The following is a 23,062-nucleotide window of genomic DNA, read 5'->3' as shown; positions in this document are numbered from 1 at the left end:
AGCGAGACTTGCTTAGACACAATAACAAACAGAATGAATCAAGCGAATGACAAAGAAAAATGTTTTATTTCTCTGTATGGTCTTTTCCATAATGTTGTCAGACACTCATTACAATCTGAGCCTGTCAGTGGCAAAAACAAGCACTTTTTAGTGGACGTACATTTATGGGGTGCTATTGCCCCGTCGGATTACATTGCAGCCCGTTTCGCAGCTGCTGGCTGCAGTGCTCTCACTCAATACTGGACCGCTTTCAAAAATTGTTGTCCCCATTAGTCACTTAGACACAAAAAGATGGGGAGATAGGGTCCCTGAAGTTTCCCTTAAGTATCTATCTGTTCTGTACTTTCCCTGTGCAACATTTCCAATTTTCCTCACATTTCCTATTATCCCTCTGGGGCTCCATACTCTCATGAGTTGATTGAAGACAGAGATGAGAAGGTACATCATTCAGCCCAAGAGAAAAAAAAAAATCACATTTTATATATCCCAAACCTCAGAGTTTGATATGAATCATCCATATCAGCCACCTGGAGTCTCTGACTGTGGGTGATGCACAGAGGGATCGAGTCAAGGGGGAATCTACCTACACCATTATCCCTATCCACATCTCTTGATTTCCCTGTGGGACTGATTATAGGCAGGGCCAATGATGTCTATTGTGGCAACTTGAATGGCAGACCTACTCTGTAATCAGTACCACATAGGGAGGGAGGTCAGGATGTCCCAGGGTGTCCCTCTATGGAACAAGTGACATTAATGAACACATGTTCCTCTGACAGTTAGGAATCAAGGCTGTCTAAAGCTGCCAGTAGATTTCTACTGAGGTCAAAACTCCACCAACACTAGGAGTATATAGAACAACTTCATTGTTAGACCAACACATTTCAGCTTGTGGCCTTCATCCGGATCATCATGAAACACATTACAAACAACATTTAAATAGGGCAAGTATGAAGCAGAAAAAAGTTTAAAAAAAGGTAAAAAATATAAAAGATAACATATACATCCACACACATATCAGCCAATGGGGCACCTACAAAGATGGGTTGGGTATAAGGTCATGTGGCTTCAGGCCAATCGTTGTCCCAGACTGGCAGAGAGGCAACGGTGAGTGTCCGATAAGGGACATGAGTGACACCATATTTGGTCCATAAACTGGATAAGTGCAACTAAGGAGTGGCACTTGAGTTTGTGTAGAAGAGGCCTTAACCCAAAATGTGCCTATTTGATGTGGCATACTTTAAAAACACTTTAATTAAAAAAAAACTTTTTATGAAGTGCTATATATAGAAAGAGTAGGAAGAGCAACAAGATACATCATAAAAAATACATCAAGGAAACCACTACAAAACCACATGAGAGATATTTAAGAACCACTATAAAAACTCATTAATTGAGAAGTCTTCATTCATGCCCCCTGGAAATAAACTTTTGAAATAGAAATTCCAAAATGCTTCTCTCTTTTTCCTGAGAAAATTGACATTACCACCTCTTTGGCTGGACTTAATCACTTTTATGCCTATAAAAAATAGAGATGATATGTGGTGTTGCTTTTCATTGAAATGTCTTGCAACAGGAGTGGTTACATTATTCCTCTTAATGGAGCTCCTATGTTCAGTGATATGCTTTTCAGGGAACAGGATGTCTTACATTTATGTTTTATCACTTGGCAATTGTATCATATAGACAAAATTTTTTGTTTTACAGTTAATAAAATCTAAAAGTTTTTATAGTGGTTCTTAAATATCTCTCATTTATGTGGTTTTGTAGTGGTTTTTATGATGTATTTTTTAATGATATATCTTGTTGCTCTCCCTTCTCTTTCTATATATAACACTTCATAAAAAGATTTTTTTTTACATTTAAGTGTTTTTAAAGTATGCCACATCAAATAGACACACAGACTTTTTTTTTTTTCTGCTTCATACCTACCCTATTTAAATGTTATTTGTAATGTTTTTCATGATGACCCTGATGAAGGCTACAAGCTGAAACACATTGGTCTAACAATAAAGTTGTTCTATATGCTACAAGTGTTACTGGAGTTTTGACCTCTTTAGACTTTTTCACTTCTCCATTCACCTTGGAAATAGGTGATATTGTACCAGAAACCCTTCCTCTGCTTCTAGCAGATTTCTACAATGTTACGGAACATTCTTGTAATCCTAGATCTGTTTTTTTCTCGTCTGTCTTCTTCCCCATCTTCTGCATCATCTCACTTTTTCGCTTCACCTTGTCTTTCCTGTCAGTCGGTTCCTCCTGCTTCCGCACTTGAGAACACTCTCTGTCGAACTTCCCTATCCTCCATATCCTTGTACCTTCTCCTCTTTCTTCTTTCTGTCACTCCCCCCTCCCTCTTAGTCACTGCCTGAATAGGAGTCTTCCAACTGTGGTTGGAGAGATGGACGAACAGAAAGATGTAGATGTGATTACTGCAACCTATTATTCAGGATGACAAGTTCAATGTTCTCGGTGAGACATAAAAACACAAACACGATAAAATCTAGGCCAGGAATAAATAAATATGTGGCAAAAAGAAAGACGACTGTTAGTGAGTGAGGGAAACAAGAAAGGATGTCATTTTCTCCTGAGCTTGTTTGTCTGCCAGGAATAATCCCAGCTGTTTAAAGACAGGTTTCATCCGCTATGTGTTTTATTGGGGACCTATTATGCTTTTCCTTATTTTCAGTCATATATATAATGTTACAATGGCAGATGGTCATATTAAACATGGCCAAAGTTTCAAATAATGAGGTAAATGTATATAGAAGTAATCCATGTAAACAAAAAGCACCGGCTTCAGACTGCTCTGCTCTTTACTTTCAAACCGAGCTGATGTCAACTCATGACGGACTTCTTTATATGGTCATCTACTCCACACACAGCCTGTGGAGGTGTGCTGGTTGTCTACAGCTCTTCATCAAACATTATCATCACTGTGGCTGTTTCTGCTTGTACTATTCCTCCCTCCATTATTTCTAACTGATCCGCTGAACAAAGAGCTCCAAATACCTCCAAATCTTGTTGTGTAGAATTGTTTTTATATAATAATAGTGCTCCTAATGAAGCTCTGCTAATCAGGTGAGGAAAACGTTTCATTTTCTATATATTCTTCACAATAAAAGTCTCCTGTTATTTAGTCATGTAAAAGCTTTTACTATGAAGCAGGAAAAGCAGGAAATGTTGGGTTTTCATCAGCAGTAACTTAACACGACATGACTGATATGTGCTGCCCCTCGCAAGGCTTCCTGAATCAGAACAGAGTGGGCTCATCAGAAGGGGGGCCTTAAAGACACAGGAGCTAAAACTGCCTGTTTCAGAGAGAGGTTGAACTGAGGGGCTGCATAAAGAGCCAGTATAAGATAAATTACGATTTTTTTAAACTGTGAATCATGCAAAGCTGCTCTAGTGCAATGCCATATTTGTGTATATATATATATATATATATATATATATATATATATATATATATATATATATATATATATATAGAGAGAGAGAGAGAGAGAGAGAGAGAGAGAGAGAGCTGGAAATGAGCATAATAGGTCCCCTTTAATAGGGAGGAAGGTTAGCACTGGGTAAAAGTAAACAAATCGCACAACTTCTGAGGAACAATCCTTCGCTAGTCAAGGACACAATGGTCACAAAACAGGCTCTGAAACATATGGAACAACAAAGCTGATTATTTAATCATTGTGGAGTATAACACAGACTTGTGCCAGCTCCCAAAAGCACAGTGAGAAAACAAGATGTCAGCTGCTCCTGCCTTTCTCTATCTCCAATGTGCAGCACTGCAGTTTGGTTTGTTCCACTGGGTTCCATCAGATGATGATGGCATTCCCCAAGCCAGATAAAAGTCATTAGTGGGCCCCAAGCTGTGCCACTTGCACTTACATAAGTGTGTGTGTGTGCTTGTGTTTGTGCAACCAGTAACAATGACTGAGCACCCACTGGTGTTCTTCTCATCTCTGAATATTACACAGCTAATTAGTCACAGCCCTGTGCTGCAACATAAGATGTGTGTCCCCAATTCTTCCACTGTGTCACTGCAGTATGATGTTCAATATCTTCACTGAATGTAAGTTAATATTATATTAAGACTCAAGTTAGGTCACATATTGGTGGGACGGCATATGGCATAACAATGAATTAAAGAAAATTACAAATTATTACAATTTGGGTTTTATTTTTCTATCTATTATATATGATAACACTGTGCGGGCTCAAAATAATTGCTTACAACAGATGTTTTCAATGTCAATTTTACCAGTCTCCTTTGTTTTCTCTTCCAAGTTTAGTTAACCAGGGAGTTTGTTTAAAACCTGTCTCATCATCTTACTTCTTAATGTTGCCACCTTATTCCAAGATCTCAGCAATTAACTTAATGAGTATAATGTAATTACTGATCACAATGATGGATATGAAATGTTAAATGTTTAAAACTATGAAATCAGAATTTTTCTTTAAGTTCAAGCCATGCAGTAATTATTCTTTTGTTATATTCACTTGAATACACACAATCCAAAAGCACCTGCCTGTATCACTGCCCAATGAAGTAAAGTAAAATTATGGATTACATTTTTACTTCTCCCAATTTGAAATAAATTCTAAAATTTGAATAGCGTATTTGTTCAGAAAGACATATGAAGTCAAAAAGTGTTATTACTGAGCTTCTTGTGTTAGCCATACTTGATTGGACTTAATTGTGGACGATACTGTCAACTTGATGTGTTTCAAGACTTTGTTAAGTTAGAAACCTTTTTGATGGATTCTAATGCTGCTGAATATTTCATAAACTCACAGTGAAAAGAAAATGCTGCTGCGTAGAGAAGGCCTTATGCACAACTTGGTGATAAAAGCCCATCTTTTAATCTCTTATCTCTCAAAAAGAAATTCTGAGGGAAAGAAAAGATATTTGATGATGTTCTCAATCCACAATGAATTTCTGGAGAACATAGCATTTATTTTTCAAGAGCGTTTTCAGTGCATGAACAGGCATTGTGTATTTTCAATTAAGGCTCAGTCTGTTTAATGTGTTTGTGTGATTGTAGAGATACAGAGGCCAACTATGGAAATAGAAGTCTGTGTCTGAGATGTAAACACAGAGCAGGTAATTAAACTGTGGTCAGGGACTTGCACATAAGCCAGACTGCTGCCGGGTAGACGCTTGAGTAACACTGACTGCCTCCATCTCCTTCTGTTTGTCGACTTTCTCTTTTTCTTTCACCTCCTTCATCTCTCCCATCTGTTGTACTCAGACTGCACAGACTGACCACAGATTTCAGAACACAAAAAGTGTGCTGAGAGCCACCATGTAAAACATCATGTAAAAAAGCACGTATACAAGCTTAAACATAATATACAAGCAGGAATACTGTTACAACACATATGAACACACCACACATTGATCAAACAGTCAATAAACAGAAAATTAATCAACAATTTTTGTTTAGGTTATCTATCAAGAAAAAAAGTTGGTTGGTTGTTGGTTACAGCTTTGCAAATGTGGGGATTTTCTGCTTTCTACTTACTTAAATATATTTTTGGGTATTGGACTTGTTTATTGGTTATTTCAAGATGTTACTTTGGGCTTTGGGAAAATTTTGAGGGCATTTCTCACAATTTTGTCATATTTTATATATGACTGATCAATTAGTCAAAGAATCAACAGATTGATAAAAAAATGAAAATGATCCTTAAATGCAGCCCTAACACACACTCACTTGAGCGTGGTCATCTCGGTGAGGGATGGCTGTGTAGCCTTCAGGTAGCTGGCCCGCCGTGCCTGGACCTTGGGCGAGGGTTTGGGGCTGCAGTCCGAGTCGCCGCTGTCTTCTTCTGCCATGGCCTTGATGTAGCTGCCGCTTCGCATCCGCCGGCACGGGATTTCATCATCCTTCCCCAGCGGAGAGAAACTGCTCCAGTCATCCTGAGGCACCTGTAGAGATGATGGGCGATAAGGTAAAGAGGGAGCGAACGCAGGTCACCCTCTAGACTTGAGAGCTCATACAGATGCACTTACACATGAATAAAAGGAAGGCTGCCACATTTTCTCCCCTGCCCTGAAATAAATACCTGTATCACACAGTGCACTTCATGCCTTAACAGATGCGATAGTAACAGTATCAATGCAGGGTCTGGCTTGATCATACCATAAGGTTGTGAATGCCCGAGGCCTTCTTTTGTCTGTCCTGTGATGCATGCGGCATATCAAATGCAGGGAATGAATTGTTTTGACAAAACATTGCAGTAGCCTGGCCTCTGTCTGCTCTCCTGACTTTTCACACACACTAATGAAGGTAAAAATAAAAAGGAGGCAAAGCTATCTCCTAGCCCTAATCTAAAAGAGAGAGAGTCAAAGACATGGAGAGAGAGGGAAAACAAAGGGGGTTTTGTTCAGCAGAACCACTGCAGTCTCAACGTGAGTGGCTGTTAGGGCACCAGCTCTGAAGTGAAAGAAATGAGATACAGAGCGAGAAAAAAAAAGTGCACAAGAATCATTCAACAGACCGGTGCGTAGCTAGGAAACCAAGCTGACCTTGATGTCAGGGGCAACTACAGACTCTGTTAACATCTTGGGAAAGACTGTGTCTGTGTTGCTGTCAAACAAATTTAATTATTGACACTGAGAAAAAAAAACCCTAAATAAAGTCATGGTTGTTGATCATATACGATGCAGCATATTTAAGATGTTGCAACCTGTGATTGTTGCAAATGTGCATGAAAGGGTTGGATTCATGATTCAACATCAAAAACCGGGATAAAGAATTCCATCCTATAGCAGATGAAGCAAGTAGTACGTCAAGTTCTTGTTTTAAGGATTCAGAAAACGTCTGCAGACTAACTTGTCAGACCGCTCTCCTTGAAAGCTCGCTTTTCCTCCTGTCTCTCTTTCTAGAAAAAAAAAAAGTGATGGCTCTTTTAGGGTTGGAGAAATGTTGCTGTATTGCAGGAACAACATCCTTCCTTGATCTGCTCACTCTGTTTTCCAGGCTGTTAAAATGCACGGCCACACAGAACTTTCACTCTGTCTTTTAAGCTCCCTCGCTTTTGCTTTCTGCCTTCTACTTTGTCCATTCATATCCTCCTCTGTTGCCCTTATTTGCTCTCTTTTTGTCCTTTTCCTACAGTACACACAAACACACACACACACACATACACAGAATACACACCCTACCTGCTATTCTCCCTGCTGTTTCTCTCCTCAGGCTTTATATTTGCAGCTCGCCCCAATGCGGGGAAATGTATGCAATCTGAAACGCTTTTATCTTTTCCAAAACAGAAAGAGTGAAGTGGAATGGGGTGGGTTGAAGTGTCTGCATGCATGTGTGTGTGTTTAGAAATTGAGAGGGGTAGTGTGACCGCTGGGCTTAGAGAGCGGAGTGTTTTTTCTTTCTTTTCTTTGTCTGCTCACCTCTGGCGCTCTCAGATCTCATTTAGTAGCACCCTACTCTCGTTTTGAATAAGATGCACACACACTCACTCAGACACACCAACACTGCCATGACCACCACCACATTCTCAGCAGCTGCAGACAGTCCTATGTGACAATTCACCATCTATTCTCTGTAAACACATTAAATCAGTATCTTTAGAGTGCTAAAACGTGTTTGTATACAGTGAAAAAAGTAAATGCGGTTTAGGGTGAAGCTACATAAACCTGACCTGTTAGACAAAGGATATAAAAGCAGCTTACCACATTGGAGGATAAATGTGAAGGCTAAGTACACTAACGTGACTTCTGACATACTGCACAGAACGCAAGTAATGGCATAAACATCCACATGCTCATGTATGAATATTTCCATGCACATGGAAACAAACGCAGGGGAGCGGATAACGTGTGTTTGCAAAATGCTTTATGATGATACCAGGGACATGACACTGATAAACATTTGAGATACATGAAATGACAGGATGGGGTCTTGCCCACTGCCCTGATCAATCTCTCTAATTTGCATAGACACAAACACAAACAAACACAGATACATGCAGAAATACAGAAGCATGGAGGAGCAGCTGGCAATGGAAGATGCATGAAGCATGACATGCGAGCGGTGGGGCTGTTGTAACAGTCCTACCTGTAGGAAGTGGCAGGTGCGTCCCTGCTCAGCTTTCACTATAGCTTTATCTAGGTTGACTGAGGCCTTCTGGTAGACCTCTCTTGCTCTGCTCACCGTCAGAGTAGAAGACCACGAACTCTTCTTTAGCTGCAGTTGGCCATCCAGGCCACCCACAAGCGGCAGCCCTCCACTGCTGCTCCCGGAGCACGTCGAGCACTTCACATCGTTGTTGCTGCGTGATGTCTTGAGAGAATGGGCGCTGATGGTGTTGTAGGACTCCATGAAGTACTGCGACTGGGATTTGTCCGGGCGGCGCCCCATGGTCATGACTCCAGATGGTGGGCCTCCACTGCTCCCCCCGTGGTGATGGTGGTAGAGACATACCTCACGATCAAGCGTGTCATCTGAGCTCCAGTAGCCTGAGATGGCAGTACGCATCTTAGGCTCTGACTTGGAGCGGTCTTTGCTCTTACTACGCTTGCTGTGCTTCAGGGTGCCAGAAGAAGAGGGTGGGTCATCAGGACTGGATTTGCTGCCATTCATCCTCCCACTCCCTCCTCCTCCACCAGACCCTGAGGGCCCCTCCAGGGAGTGGGACTTGGTGAAAAGCTTCTGAACAGAGTGAACGAGGTGGCGGATTCGTCCGGGGCTGTCACTGCGCTGGTGCTCTACTGCAGTGCGCTTGTACTGCAGTGTGTGGTAGCCTTCACGCCGTACTGGTGCCTGGCGGTCAAACTGCTCTAGCAGGTTAGAAGGGATGCGGTTGTTGTTTCCACCACCTCCTCCACTTCCTTTATTGCTCCCTGTTGGCCCTGTGTAAGGCACCAGAGCACCACACTCCTCCTTTAGCTCATGGTGGGAGCTGTAATGTCTACGAGGGAAGGTGCAGCTGGCCAGATCAGGGTAGCCACCACACTCAGACTGGAAGGAGCTGCGCTGGGTGTAGCAGGGGTGGTCAGCGGGATGAGACTCTCCGGGATTGAGGAAGTAGGACCGACGATCCGAGTGCCCCAGGGTCATGGAGTCGTAAGAGGGGTCGCAGGTCACCGTGTGGTGGTGACTACGGCTGCTGGACAGGCCTTTCATTGTCATCGTGGCCAGGTCAACGTGCACATCCAACTGCTGCTGCGGGAAGTCTGCACAGGCCCCAAAACTAGCTCTACAAAGAAACACACAGCCATGAGGAAGAACAGACAAACAAACAAGAAGAGAGAGACAGAAAATAGAATTATAAATATCTCATATTTGCATACACTGAGAGCAAAGCGTAATTTCTCTGCTTTAATTTAAAGGAGATGCTTTTTGGCACTCCTTCACAGATGAGAAAACTTGCTGATGTTGACAGGATGTGGACGTATTCTTCTCTTTTTACCTTTTATTTTTGTCCTTCAAAACTTCAAAAGGAGGATCTCTAAATATAGAAGCCACTTGGCATGAAGTCCCTGATCTGTCCTCAAGCTTCCTCTTCCACATCTCTATTTGCTCCGGTAGATTTCAGTGAAAAAGTGACAGGGGATCGAGGAAATAGTGAGAAACAAAGGAAGACGATATATCAAGAAGAGTTCAGATCTATTTTGAGCTTAGGAATGTGCTATATTTATTCAAGGGGGACTGTTAGAAATGAAAGATCAGTGTAACTCAACAAAAAAATACATTGAGAATTGCAGAGATGTAGGCATCCTCTGCAGAGAATCTTAATCCCCTCAGATGATTTTACCAAAACTGCCCAATGCATCTTCCCAAAGTCAATCCAGTGCTTTCATAGAACAGTGGATGCGACATATCAGGTAGTACTAAACAAGAGCATTTATTTTTGCTTTACAGTACACCTGTACATTGTGCACACATGCACATCCCCTCCCCCAACACAAACATAACAAATGATCACAGCCTGATCCTACAATATCCCTCTATACCTCTACTTCTCCTCTAAGGGCAAACTAATTGGCCAGTAAAACCCAGTTGACAGCTTCCGGGCTGGTCGCAGCAACCGACAATAAACGACCTTTCCCTTACGTGGTGACATGAAAACAATGGCATCCATCAGCACCCTTAAACTGCCTCCCTTACCCATCTGGGGCTGTGGCTGGCTAGCTGCTGAACCCACACTGTTTCCAATGGACTGGAGGTGAAGGTAACGAGACAATAATAAGAGCCCACGCACCCTGCTGTAGCACTGTGACAGTAGTGTGGCCAAGCTTGTGCGGGGAATTCATTACTGCGATTTATATGCACTACCAAAGGCCACTGTGGGGGTGGGGTGCATAACATGAGAAAATGAGGGAGACAGAGGAGTGGAATGAAATATCATGTCAGTTCTTTACATAACTAGAGGACACTGTGTAGGGCACATGCAGGATGTATTTATCAGCATGAATATAGAGTGAGTCAGATGTATTATTTTCTTTGAGGTAAACTGGGTGCTGGATTAATTGAAAAATTGGGAGAATTATTAATGCAATTTCCTTGTTGGTGCTAAACCAGGGGATTAAATCACTCTGGGAAAAAATTAAGCCAGTACATTACTCTTGTATTGTTAGAGTAAAAATGGAAAATATATAGTGGCCAACCCCCCACCCTCCTCTGCAACATACTCTGTGATCTCACACACTGCGTACCACATAGACATGCACAGTGCCCGTTTCTTGCTGGGCACTTAAAAAGTGGGCTGTGTCCAACTAAAGGTATTCATTGCAGTTGACAGAGATCCCTTCTGTTGGCCGCTGAAGCACAGAATGTGACCTAAATAAAAGGCCCTCGCGGTGATCCACAGCAGCGTGTTTGTGGCACAGCTGTCTGCAGCACTGCACTAAAGCTGAAAAGCTGAAGTTGGGTCACGCTGGCTTTCTGCCTGCTAGCCACACATTAACACACAAACACACACACACAGACACACACACAGACATACAAATACATAGTGTATCTGACATGCTGCATATCCATGCTGAATTTTGATGCTACTAGCTTGTAAAGTGCAGTTTATCAACAAGAAGAGGAGGATCTACTGATTCTGCCGTATGTGTCAGGTATGGCCTACAGTGATATGAGGACAGCCCATAGACAGCTGTGGTTATGTATTATGCTGTATGTCCATTGTAGCTGACTGACCCAGTTGTGTCTCTACCTGTCTGGTCAAGTCATTCTCGTTCTAACACATCAACAACTGGATAGATTATATTACAATTATTTAAATAATTGAAATATTTCAGTCAAGATACTTTGAGTCAAGATTATTGTTGCAATGCCTGTCAAGCTTTCCATTCGTACAGGACACATGCAGTGATAAAGTTGGCAGATTTACCGCTCAAAATTCTTAGTAATTTGTCAAACAATGGGTCCTTGATTTCAAACAGAGGGAGACAAAAGCAGCCTTTCACTTTGAGCTGGTGACGATCGATGTTAATCCTAATAAGGAAAAATAACATCAGATCATTTTGTCCTAACATAACCCTGTTTGGCTGCTTAGTATACATCCTTGTTAGAATTTTCATTCAATATATTACCTTTAAAGGATATGGCTGGTTATTGTATATACTGTTCTTACTGTCAACAAATCTCATGTGCAGAGCCAAACCAACAATGAATTGATCCTACTTACAAGTATTGTGTGCGCATCCAAAACCGATATATCAGGTTTTTATATCAGGTTCTTCCTCTGTGCCGTAGACCTTTAGTTACAAAGTAAAGTACTTTAATGTTAAAAAAGAAAAGGCTTTTAGGATGAGGACTAACCGACGTGTTTGGCAAACGTAATGCTATCTCAGGTAATATTAATGTTACCCCGAACTTTAATTGTATCCAGCACCGGCTTCTTCACTGCAGGGAAATACTACAAAGTAGACGTGCTAGTCATGAATTAGGCTTATTTAATGTTACTTGTAACCAAACAAAGGTAGTTTGTTAATGATGTGCTCCTCGGCCTTGGAAGTAGAGCTTGCCTCACATAGTAGGTAGTAAGCTACTTAATGTTTGCAGGTTACATCAGAGCAGAAAAACACACAATTTAATCCATTCCTTACACTTTTGCTTTTGTAATTCTGGTTTGGAAAAGGCTGAGAAAAGACACCGCCTTCCACACTCTCTAAATACTGAATATCTCTTACTAGAGTCCCACAAACACAGTTTCGGCATGTTGACAAATCCAAAGCTTGACAGGTGCCAGTTATAGTTGCTAAGCTATGATGGGAAATCACTTTAGCAAATGGTCAATTGTCACCATGAGAATATGTCTTGTGCCACAACAGCAGTACAACAATTCCATGAACTACAGTACTTAAAAATCATGTTACCACAGCACAAACCCAACAAGCAAACAAGTTAAAAAACAAGAAAACTCAAACAATTGCTCCTCTCACTTTGAGCGAACAGGCTCCGAAAACCACTGAGACTTCATTACATTTAAAGTGACTGTGTGCTGAACAGCAAGGTGTGCAAACAAAATGCAGGAGCAGATAAAACACGTCTGGCTATGAATGTTAATTTGCATTAACGTCTGTGCTGCATCAGCACAGCGGGCTAAATTCTATTTAGATGCAATATTTCTTTGGGCTGAGATGAGATAAATGGAAAATAGATTTGTCTTTGTCTATCATCTAACACAATAGCCAATCTTGGACGCAGCCTCACAGTGGTCAAATCAACTCATAATTTTCTTTACTCCAACCTTAGCTTTGAGTCTCACCAAAGCAAATGAACAAAGGTAATATGAAAATGTTAAGCAACATCAACTTGCTTTGTACCATCTTTGTAGAAAGTTGTGAAATCAATATGCCTTAGTGTGAGAATACTGCTGCCACTACTCTTGCTGGCAAAATGAAAGGCTGCTGTGTAGATCGCAGTCAGTCTGTCTTACTCAATTGACATCAAACGCTGGTTGCAAGATGGAGCCCAGGGTTTACAGAGATTCTTTAAGGCCTTTTGAGGCCACGAGGCTACAAAAGGTCTCTTCTTCTCTCTCAAACCTGGCAATGATTTCTCCAAAGGTTGAAAACATTACCAATCTCTTCTCCATGGGGGATGAAATCACTTCAGTGGATGTGGCTCATCTTATGTATGCGCATGTGTGCCTTGAAGAACCAGAATGTAGAGTACATCACTTTACCTGCACTATTGCTTGCGGCCTAGGTACTGCATGATATTACTGAGCAGACTGGATACAAAAAATGTGTATATCTCTGCATGTGTATATGTGTGAGAGAAAAGGAGGGGACGGTCAGGTGAAGACAGTTTTGTATGTTGTGCACAGATCTTAAAATGATGACATTAGAAAAACTCAACAGCGATATGTCTTTCCATTTATCCCATTTATGTCTGCTCTACTAGGGTTGTGGCAGAAGTCTAAAAATTTGTATGACGAGATACTACCCACATGTTATTTACTTTTTAGAATTTGTATGAACTGCCCCTTTAATAATAAAGAGCAAAAAGATAATTGAGCAATATATTGTAGAGTAAACAAGATAAGCAACAAGCATTATGCACTTCTGAGTGGAAAAAGTCAATACAGTGAGTGAATGAGTGACATAAAAAAAGTATAAAATACTCTGCTTTCTTGCAGACAGACATGTATACACATATGAGGTATATTCAGTTATTCTGTGGAGCCACTTTAGCAGACGCACTGATGGCAACTTTAACAAAACTCACCCATATTTATAAATATTTAATTACATGAATATTTGAAGCTTTAATAACTCAGAAATGTAGTAGACACACAGGAGGGCTGCGGTTGGCAGGGAAGCAGTAACAGTGACAGAGAGGATGTTTTCATTGTGAATGTGTGAACAGTGCCTCTCAAAAACAGTCCTCTAGAGAATGATGTCGTGGAACATTTTAAAAGACAGCCAGCGGCCAGAAAGCTGTTGAGGGAACTGGTAATTTTTTTGTGTTTCCGGATTATGTAGAAGTGGCTTTTAGGAATGTCAGGAGAGGCTGAGAACCACTAACTTTAATGTCGTGCTGTTAAAATGACTCTTAAATGATAGATGACGGTCTCCCTTGACTGTCCTCTTTGAATGCAGCAAGACAACGTTTTCAGGAAAAACTGCAAATGATTGCTTTCAGTTTATATGATGTGCTTCATAAAATATATGAATGTCTACAAAAGCAATATCAGACATTATAAAAGTCATATAAAAATGGAAAATTGATAGAAATAAAATGCTTTCAGCATTCCATCTCATTTGATGAGATGGGGAGTATTTTCATTCTCCAACTCAGACAGGTCTACATAAAGGGGTCTGAAAATTTACACCGAGAGGCAAGGCATCCTAGGCTATCTTTACTGTATCACTAAATTATGTCTTACGCAACATGCTTCCTTTGTAATTTGTATGCAGGTTTTATCAAAACACTCAGGAATGAAATAACTGCTTGGCATCGTAGCAAAACATACTCAATAACCTGATAAACAAACAGATATTTACAACTTTAAAGCAATTATTTTTTAACCAAACTTATTATTAGACCTCGTCATGCATGCAGTTTCACCCGACACCTATCAGGCATGTTTCTGCTATTGGCTGCATTATGAAAACACATGCCTACATGGATGGATTGATGTTCCCAGTTTCCTCAAGACAGCTCCTTTGTCACGACCAAACTAATTAGGCTGACTGTCAAGGCTCTCTCTGACAAATGGAGTGACTGTGTTGAGTTATAGCTCAGGACCCGCCAAACACATTCTAGAGACAAATTCCTCCAGTGATGAGGTCTATTTGATCAAGGTAAACAAATTAACAAAGGCATTAAGTCCGGAGAAAGCCGGGTGTTGTTTGTCTCAGGCAGAGCTGTCACTGTGGCTCTCGAAGCTTGTTCAGAGAACTTCCGACAACACGGGAAAGGTTAAGACTTGGTGAAAATGCACCAATGGAGGCAATCAAAGATGGGATTTGACAGTCATTTTAAAGGTATGTCAGTGACTGGAGATTTTGAGAGTGCATTTTTATGTACAACTCAGCAAAAACATAAAAAATTACAATCCTTTTATGTACAGTGTATGTCATTTCTGATATGCTCAATCCCAAAGTGACATCTCATATGATGGATTCATGCAAAAACTCCATGTAGAAATATATTAGCTTGTTGTTATAAAATATTAGAGAAGTTCTGACTTTATGATCACTGATGAGGAGCCTTTTTTCCTTAAAAACGAGTGTACTCATTCAGCATAGCCTGGATCTTTAAAAGGAAAAGATTGATTGAGTGGATCTAACACTTGGCTTTGATTCCATAACAAAAGGCCACGACTCCACTGATTGCTATTGTATGGCTTAAGGTTGAATCCATTATGGGCGTACAGTGGGAATAAAGGACAAAGAAGTCCACTTTTCCCTGTTCCTCACTTTAAAGGGTACTATTTGCAGTTAGTTAAGATAGACAATCATGTGATCTCTCAGAGGAATTGGCTACATTCTGAGCTTAATCTTACAAAGGCTCTATACCAAAACCCTGTCAAAAAGAAGCAAGATTTCCCTTTAGTTTGATATTTATGATTTTAACTATATTCTTTTCTTACCCTGCAGAATACAAGTAGTTTCTAAATGTTAGAGAAATAATTCAATCTTTAATGATCTGTTTGATGCTCTGTGCTGTACCCCAGATACTAAACTGCACTGTCTGTTTCTCCATCAGCAAACTAGGCTAACGTTGTTCTCTTTGCTAACATGAAACAGAGAAAACTAGCAAACTGTGTTTAACAGATGATCCTGACAACAAACCCTCTGAGACATAATGTGTGTAAGTAATTTAGATTCAAAACTATATTGTAGATGGACAATTTTGGATAAAGATTAGGTTGTTTGCTAACTTTGTAAAACGCAAAATGGCCTTATAAGTTAGCATGCTAATGGGCTTTTTGTTCAAACCTGTAATATCTGCTGTAGTGTTGTTGCGGACTACAACATTAAATCCAGTGATTATGGATTTATTCTTTCGGACTTTAATCCTTTATTTGGTTTGGTTACAATATGAGTGATACACATATATGATACACATACGTAGGGATAACTGTTTTAAAGGATTATAATGCTATATAGATAAAAGATCACTTTGAGCCTTTCCAAATGTTCAGCCTCCACCACCTTGATATTACAGAGTGTGAGAAATTACTAACTCTTTTCTCTCTCCTCTTTTTTAATAAAGTTCAATAAATCTATCCATAAAAAGCAGCCAAGGAAATTGGACAAGGGAGGACAGTATCACCATGGAAACAAATGGATTTTCTTGCGGAAAACAATGTGTTTTCACCCCAGCTAATGAGAACTCATATGTACCAACTGCTCTGGGATCATACGTGTGGACAGAAACAGAAGTCACCATTTGTTATGCTTTATATCTTTGTGTATCAGCAGGGCATGCAGAAAAATAGTGAAAAATGACCAGACCCCAGTCTTACAACCTCTTTTATCCTCTCTATTATCCTGTGATGAAACATTTCAGATGATAGTGCTATGATGAAGGGTTACTGAGTTTGATGACAATGAAAATTATGTAAACCTTATCCTCATGTTAACAGACTTAAACTCAAATGAGCACCTATGGGAGATTTGGAACTATTGTGCTTTCCAAAACCGACAGTCATGTCCAATTCATGCAGAGCCCCCCACCACCCCCACCCCCCAAGCATCCAAATGTAAATTGATTTACACTGCAGATTGTGTCATTTGTTTTCTTAACATCGTAATCTTTAGCTTCCACCCTCAGTTGCTTGCACACATGACAATTTTAAGCTTGGTAATCGGACGTTTATTGCCCCCCAAAGACTTTTTAATCAAAGAACCAGTTGCTAATCTTTTGTACTGAAGACTCAACTGGGAGATTTTAATGCTGATCCAAGCCACAGAAGTGCCAACTGTCAGTCACCTTGCATTGTCTGTGGGAAAAATTAATGAATTTCCGAATGCATATGAATACAATGACAAAAAAAATATATTCAAATCATATGTTTATATGACATGAAAATTAAATGCTAAATCCTTTTGCTTAATGTGCATTTTTATCAAAATCCCCCTCAATGTACGCCACAGTAACATTCAAAAAGCAATTCTGAGCGCTCCAACACACAAACTAATAAAATGTCAGGTAAAAAAGCATCCGCCTTATGTTTGGATATGCACATTTCCATCTGTGCTTACACAGAATAATAACATTCATGTTTATATTCTCTCTTAAGAGCTGTGAAATCTGGGGCGCGTAATCCTGGACTACGTGGAAGCAGCATAGTGCTGTGACGGTGATAACTAAATCGAACCCTGGAGAGTCATGCTCTGTGTGTCTGTGTGTATGTGCATGTTCTACATAACACATTGTGGCCTCATCCATCAACTGCAGCCATGACCCACATGTGAAAAATTTGCTAATGCTGCTAATGTCAGTGTGAGGCTTGCAACTGATTTCCTCCGTGTGGCATTTCTGCTGTGTTCATACACTTGTAGTTGATAATAAAGAGCTGCTGCTTCTTCATTACAGCTGCTATTTCCAGTCATGCAGTTGCTTGTGAACAGCACAAATAAACTGAACATGGTCAATTAAACTTTACAAAACAACCTGCATACATATTCAGCTGCCTCACTGTGTGTTTCATGAGATGATTTGTTATTTTAATCCTCTTCCTACTCAGTAAAAATTCAATGCATCATTGCACGTGATATGCAGAACAATCATTGTTTTATGAAAAAACATGCAGACCCACATTCACTGCTGGAACAAGCAGCGTGTTTATGTGTATGCACTTTGATTGTACAGTATGCACAGTACAGTCACTTGCCACTGTCAGGCAGCATTACCATCACACTGATGCCACAGGCGTCCAAAGTGTCAGGTGATTTCAAGCAACTGATTCTAAAGTTAATTACATGTCTGTAAAACAGAGCTGACCTTAAGTGCACACAGCTAATGTGTTAATGTACTTTTAGCTGAAGTAGTCCTAAATACGTACTGTTTATGAAACTTTTATTAGACAATATGTGCTAAATAAAGATTAAATACCGTATTAACAAAATACCAGTGAAGCCTGATAACAATAATTTGTGATTTGCATAATATTATTCTGCATTGAAATAAGCTCAGAAAATAATTAAACTTGCAGGAGGAAGTCAACAAAACTGACCCCCCCCCCCCCCCCCCCCCCCCCCCCCCCCCCCCACACACACACACACACACACACACACACACACACACACTCCCAAATTTAACCATTTAACCATGTGTTTCTTTTGGGGAAACTTTACATAATGGACTGACGAACAACTGAAGCCTTTTGATGAGATTACCTTGACTCCAACTCTAAGACTAATGCGAGCCTATCTGCTTAAGTTCTGAGGGCAGAGGTTACAGGCTGGTTATGGGAGGTACTCGGGAAAAACGATGAAAAAAAGCTTGATGGTTTGTCCCACTCCTTCACTGTGGGTGGCATGTCACATCGAGGACACGTCAACAGACGCCTGACAGATCCGGGAGTGAGATCCAACTGAGCAAGATGGGTGGGGGGAAGGGGGGTCTAGCCCGCTGTCTTCTCGCATAAGCGCTGGTGGACGCATATCCATTGCGACACATGCGTACACAAAGCAAACAATCATAAATACAGATACATCCCCATGCATACGCACAGTACACTACACACACACACACACACACACACACACATGCACAGAAGCTAGGAGGCATAATTCTAGCTTTCCCAGCACACTGTGGAGATTTGAGCCAAACATGCTGCCTGCACAGAGAGCAGGTGTCAGACCAGGTGAGCGCTGTGCGCTGACGGTTAGCAGCTAGCTCCCAGCTGACCTCACATCAACATTTGGCGACATGGAAGGAGCTTGAAAATTCCCAACTAAATGGAATCAGCAAGGCTTATGTCATCAAAATGGACTCAATTATGTCTCCTGTCAACCCAGGCTTAGCTAACGTCTATCAGAGACTCAAGACTGAAGCCTTGTTGCTAAATTCAGATTACTGCTGTCTCACTCAGGAGAAATTCTGTGGCTATTTTCCGTTGTTAGAGCTAATACGTTGGTCAACATGTTATGTCATCCAGGACAGACATTCAGCAACATCTGTAATGAATAACATTGCATTAAAATGGAAGAGGAGACCACAGAGAGGGAGAGAGAAAAAAAGACATCAGGAAAGACAGACTTGATAGAGAAACTGAGTAATGCACGACAAAGATGCTGTTTTTCAGATGCATGCTCATGTCTGCCCAAAATAACTCTCCTTTGTTTGTGATTCACTCAGGCTGGTTGGAATTATATGAGCTAAATATCCTAAAAGCGAAATACATTTTAATAGCTCTTAGTTTAAGACTTAATATGTTATTTGTGCATCTAAGGCTAAGTGAACCAAGAGGTCTGTAAATGAAACCTCCCTCCTAAAGCTGAAAACAAGAGTCTGCATTCACAAATCTGGGGTTTTTCAGGGTAATTCCACTTTTTGTTTCAGCAATATTCATTCAGCAACGTTCAAAATGTTCTGTTGTTTTCCTTTAAGGTCAAACACTGAGTGTGTACAGAAAATTAAAAGCAATACTTTCCAGGTTTTTCATGGAGAGTACACAGGTCAACTATAGTCATCATTTAGTCATATTTTCAAAATGTTTAAAACATTAGCAAGTGAATTTTGTATTCCAAAAGCTAATGTACTGTTCAGCTGAGAGGGAAGAAACTAATTGGGTTTGTCTTTAGTGCAAGGTCGAACATTATGCATTTGAACTGTAATATTGTTATAAATCTTTGTACAATACTTATCTATGTGATCACTGAGAGAATCAATTAGTGTTTTTGTGTGTGTGCTAAATAATACATCATACCAATGTCCTCTCTCACCTGCCATAGCACAGTTAAATGTTGGAATTGGAAACAAAGTGTTAGAGGTGTAGAGATGATTTGTTGTTGCGTGTTTCATGAACAGCCAAATGAACTGTGAAATGTGCTGCTTACCGCGCAAGTTAAATTAGCTTCCAATTTCATAATTTGCTCAGGTACACACAGATAACAGCCTCCAACTTCCTGGTATACTGAGGTGACGCACGCTCTATTAAATACCATTAACTTTTTGCATATTTAATGTCATCATGGACAATACTTAAAATGTGAACCATGGTCAAGCATACTCAATTCTGCAGAAAGAGATATAATCTTAAAGTATGCTTTGAAAGGTAGAAAAAAGGGTTTTAATCAAAGTCTGCAAATGTGTTGTCATGAATTAATGAACTGGGGCTGTTTGAAGATAAGGAAGTGTTTCCCAGTATTCTATATTAAGAAATATTACGGTTTTATTCATACTTTAATCATAAAATACACTTTGAAACACTGAACCCGTTATAAAGTTTCTGAACGCTTTGATGTACTGTAAATTATATGATAACTGTTTGTGATTAATACTACTTAGATGTCAATTATTAAGCTCTAAAATTGGGTATTTAGCTGCTCTTGATTTCGCAAAAATGTTTTTACAGCATCCGATTTAACGATCATATCAAACTATAACACACAACTGTCAGTTTCAGAGCTACTATCATCCACTGCAACCTATTTCTACCAATGTGTATTCTCCATAAAACTCTTTTGTGGTTGTCTGCAGTGAAAGAACTGAAGAAACGAATGACAAAAATTTGCCTCGAAGCTCCAGTTCAACAAATGTGTTACTTGCACGCTGACTTCAGCTGATTAATTTAGTCTGAGGTGTTTCCTGTTAATCTGTTAATATCAATGACAAGCAGCACCTCTGAGTGAGTTTGGTATGAGAAGTAGCTCTCACACATTTCTACACTGTAAGTGGTGTATGTAATGTTCAGCTGGATGTCCAGTCATTCAACATCCCAGTAGCTACGGCTTTCTCTCCCCTCTGTGACATCAAAAACACTCTCCCTCTCTACTTTGCTTGCAGCCCCCTCACCTCTTTGATCATTCCTCTTCAATCTTTTCCCTACTCAACCCCGGGTGTCCGTTCTGTTCTGCAGTGATTGCCAGTATCAGCGCCATGACTCTCCTCCCACTGGCCAAGATTTACCTCATCTGATCAGTCCTAATTACGCACTCATTCGCTACCTAATCTCCATAAACACACTCCACAGAAGAAAAAAATATAAAACGCTTGATGATGAAAACTCAAAATGTTGTTTTCACAGGATAACATCGAGATATTTGGAAAAAACTGTCAAACTGAAGAGTGGAGCTGCACAGCAGGAATTCTGTGATACAGCCTCGGCTATCAACCTGTTTATCCTGCTGCCTGCCGAATGCTTCCCTCCTTCTCTGAGCTTCCCTGCTATACAAAACACACTGGCTTATAGGGTCTGTTTGTAAACCACATTACTTCTTTTCAAATAGCCTTCGATGATGACCCAAGCCTGTGCAATGATACGTTTTCAAACGATAAGCTGTGCTCACTGTAAATCAGCTTTTTGGCAGTGGCCCCGGGCCTTAGGGTTTAGGGTTGGCTCGTCTACAAGAGCTGAGCCAGAGATGGGATCCCATGCCTGATTAGATGTTAACCACTCATGGTAATGACGGTGCACTATTTCCATTCTAATACAGTTGCAGCTGCTAATTATTATGAACACACTGTTTTCTCCTGAAAGAAAAATGTATTCACTCACTCATTGTATTGTAGCTCAAAATAAGTCATCATACTGTTGTACAGTTTACTGTCAAGCATATTCAACATACTGTACATACTTATGTTGCATTTCTGAAACATCTAATGTACATAGAATTATTCTAAAATCTAAAATTAAAGAAAAACTACAGTCCCAACATATTCTGCCCGTAGTATTAACATAAATGTTCAATCACTTGAAGTATTAAATTACTTATTATGGATTGCATATAGTGGGAATTGTCCATTTCAATATATAAGAGGTTCCAATCTCAAAGAGAGTACCATGTGGAATATTTTACGTGTTAGGTAACATCTCAGTAATAATATCTATAAATATAAATGATACACTCAGGAACAGGATGGAGGGTATCATACAGCATCCATCAGCAAGAGAAAGTAGATCATGATGATGATATCCGATTATAACTTTAGTATTAATGTTTTTATTTCATTCCCATTTGTGACAAAAATAACTACAAATCCTCTCCACTCTCTCTTATTTGCCGTCTGCACAACATTGCTAGAGTGCTCTGACTTATGTTTGGCACAGTAAACATGTTCAGCACTTTTACTTGCTATTAAGCACTTTTCCACACTTTTTAAAACTGTTTATCTCACCACCACCATCTGCTCTGTCACCAGTTATCATTACACAGAAAGGGGAAACACATTTTCATCCAAACAGCCTCTGTGAGACCCTCTTTCTCATTTTGTCTGTCCCTCGCATCTCTGCATCTTTCTGTCATTCACCTTTTCCCCGCCATTCGCCCCCTCTGTCACTCTCTGCTCGACGTTTGTGTCTCTTTCTGTCTCATTTCTGCTGGCATCGATGCAAGGCTGTCAAGCTTGTGACAGATGTGTTTCTACTGAGGGTGCACTGAAAGGTTATAGCTGGCGTACGGAAGGCTGCATTCAAAAGGTCGGAGGTGAATCGCAAGTGTGCAGGTGTGAAAATTGACAGCATTCAGAGGCAACCGTAACAGAGTTGATAGAATATATGTCAAGGTTTTTCTTTATGTACTGCTTTACCTTAGTGGGACCCACTTCATAGGCACTTACTGATCTGTGCATCAATTAAAGTTGCATCCAAAGCTACTCATACACAAATAAAATGTTACATTTACTTAATTTAGTTATGTCAACCGGTCCCACATAACTGAGTTGAATAAATGAGAAAAGGAACAGAGAATCATTACTAAATACCGTCAAGCAAATCTCTCCAATCTGTATTGATTAAATGCTTCATCATTCAGTTATGTAGAATTAACTGAACACACTATTGATTTTACTAACACATTTACATTTGATTTACAAACCACAGCTATGTTAAATTTATCTAACACAGGTGAGTTGTATTAATGTTGTAGGATTTTGTTGATTGTATTAAAATGACTGAACAC

At 40.1% G+C, this 23,062-nt stretch overlaps 1 protein-coding gene across 3 annotated transcripts in view; it reads right to left on the bottom strand.

Annotated features, from left to right (window-relative positions):
• Positions 1 to 23,062, bottom strand: part of dlgap1b (discs, large (Drosophila) homolog-associated protein 1b) — a 106,687-nt gene that overhangs the window by 40,993 nt on the left and 42,632 nt on the right. Inside the window, exons 3-4 of one of the 3 annotated variants that reach the window (XM_042399360.1) lie at positions 8,082 to 9,222; positions 5,724 to 5,938 (exon numbers count right to left, since the gene is read on the bottom strand). In XM_042399360.1, coding sequence (XP_042255294.1) covers positions 5,724 to 5,938; positions 8,082 to 9,155 — 1,289 coding nt within the window. In that variant the 5' untranslated portion in view covers positions 9,156 to 9,222. Of the gene's footprint in view, positions 1 to 5,723; positions 5,939 to 6,152; positions 6,215 to 8,081; positions 9,223 to 23,062 lie in introns of those variants that run through there. The other 2 variants (XM_042399361.1, XM_042399362.1) reach the window with 2 other exon arrangements.

Source organism: Thunnus maccoyii, chromosome 21, assembly GCF_910596095.1.
Source record: "Thunnus maccoyii chromosome 21, fThuMac1.1, whole genome shotgun sequence".
Lineage (NCBI taxonomy): Eukaryota > Metazoa > Chordata > Actinopteri > Scombriformes > Scombridae > Thunnus > Thunnus maccoyii.
This window is presented reverse-complemented; position numbering and strand designations above follow the sequence as displayed.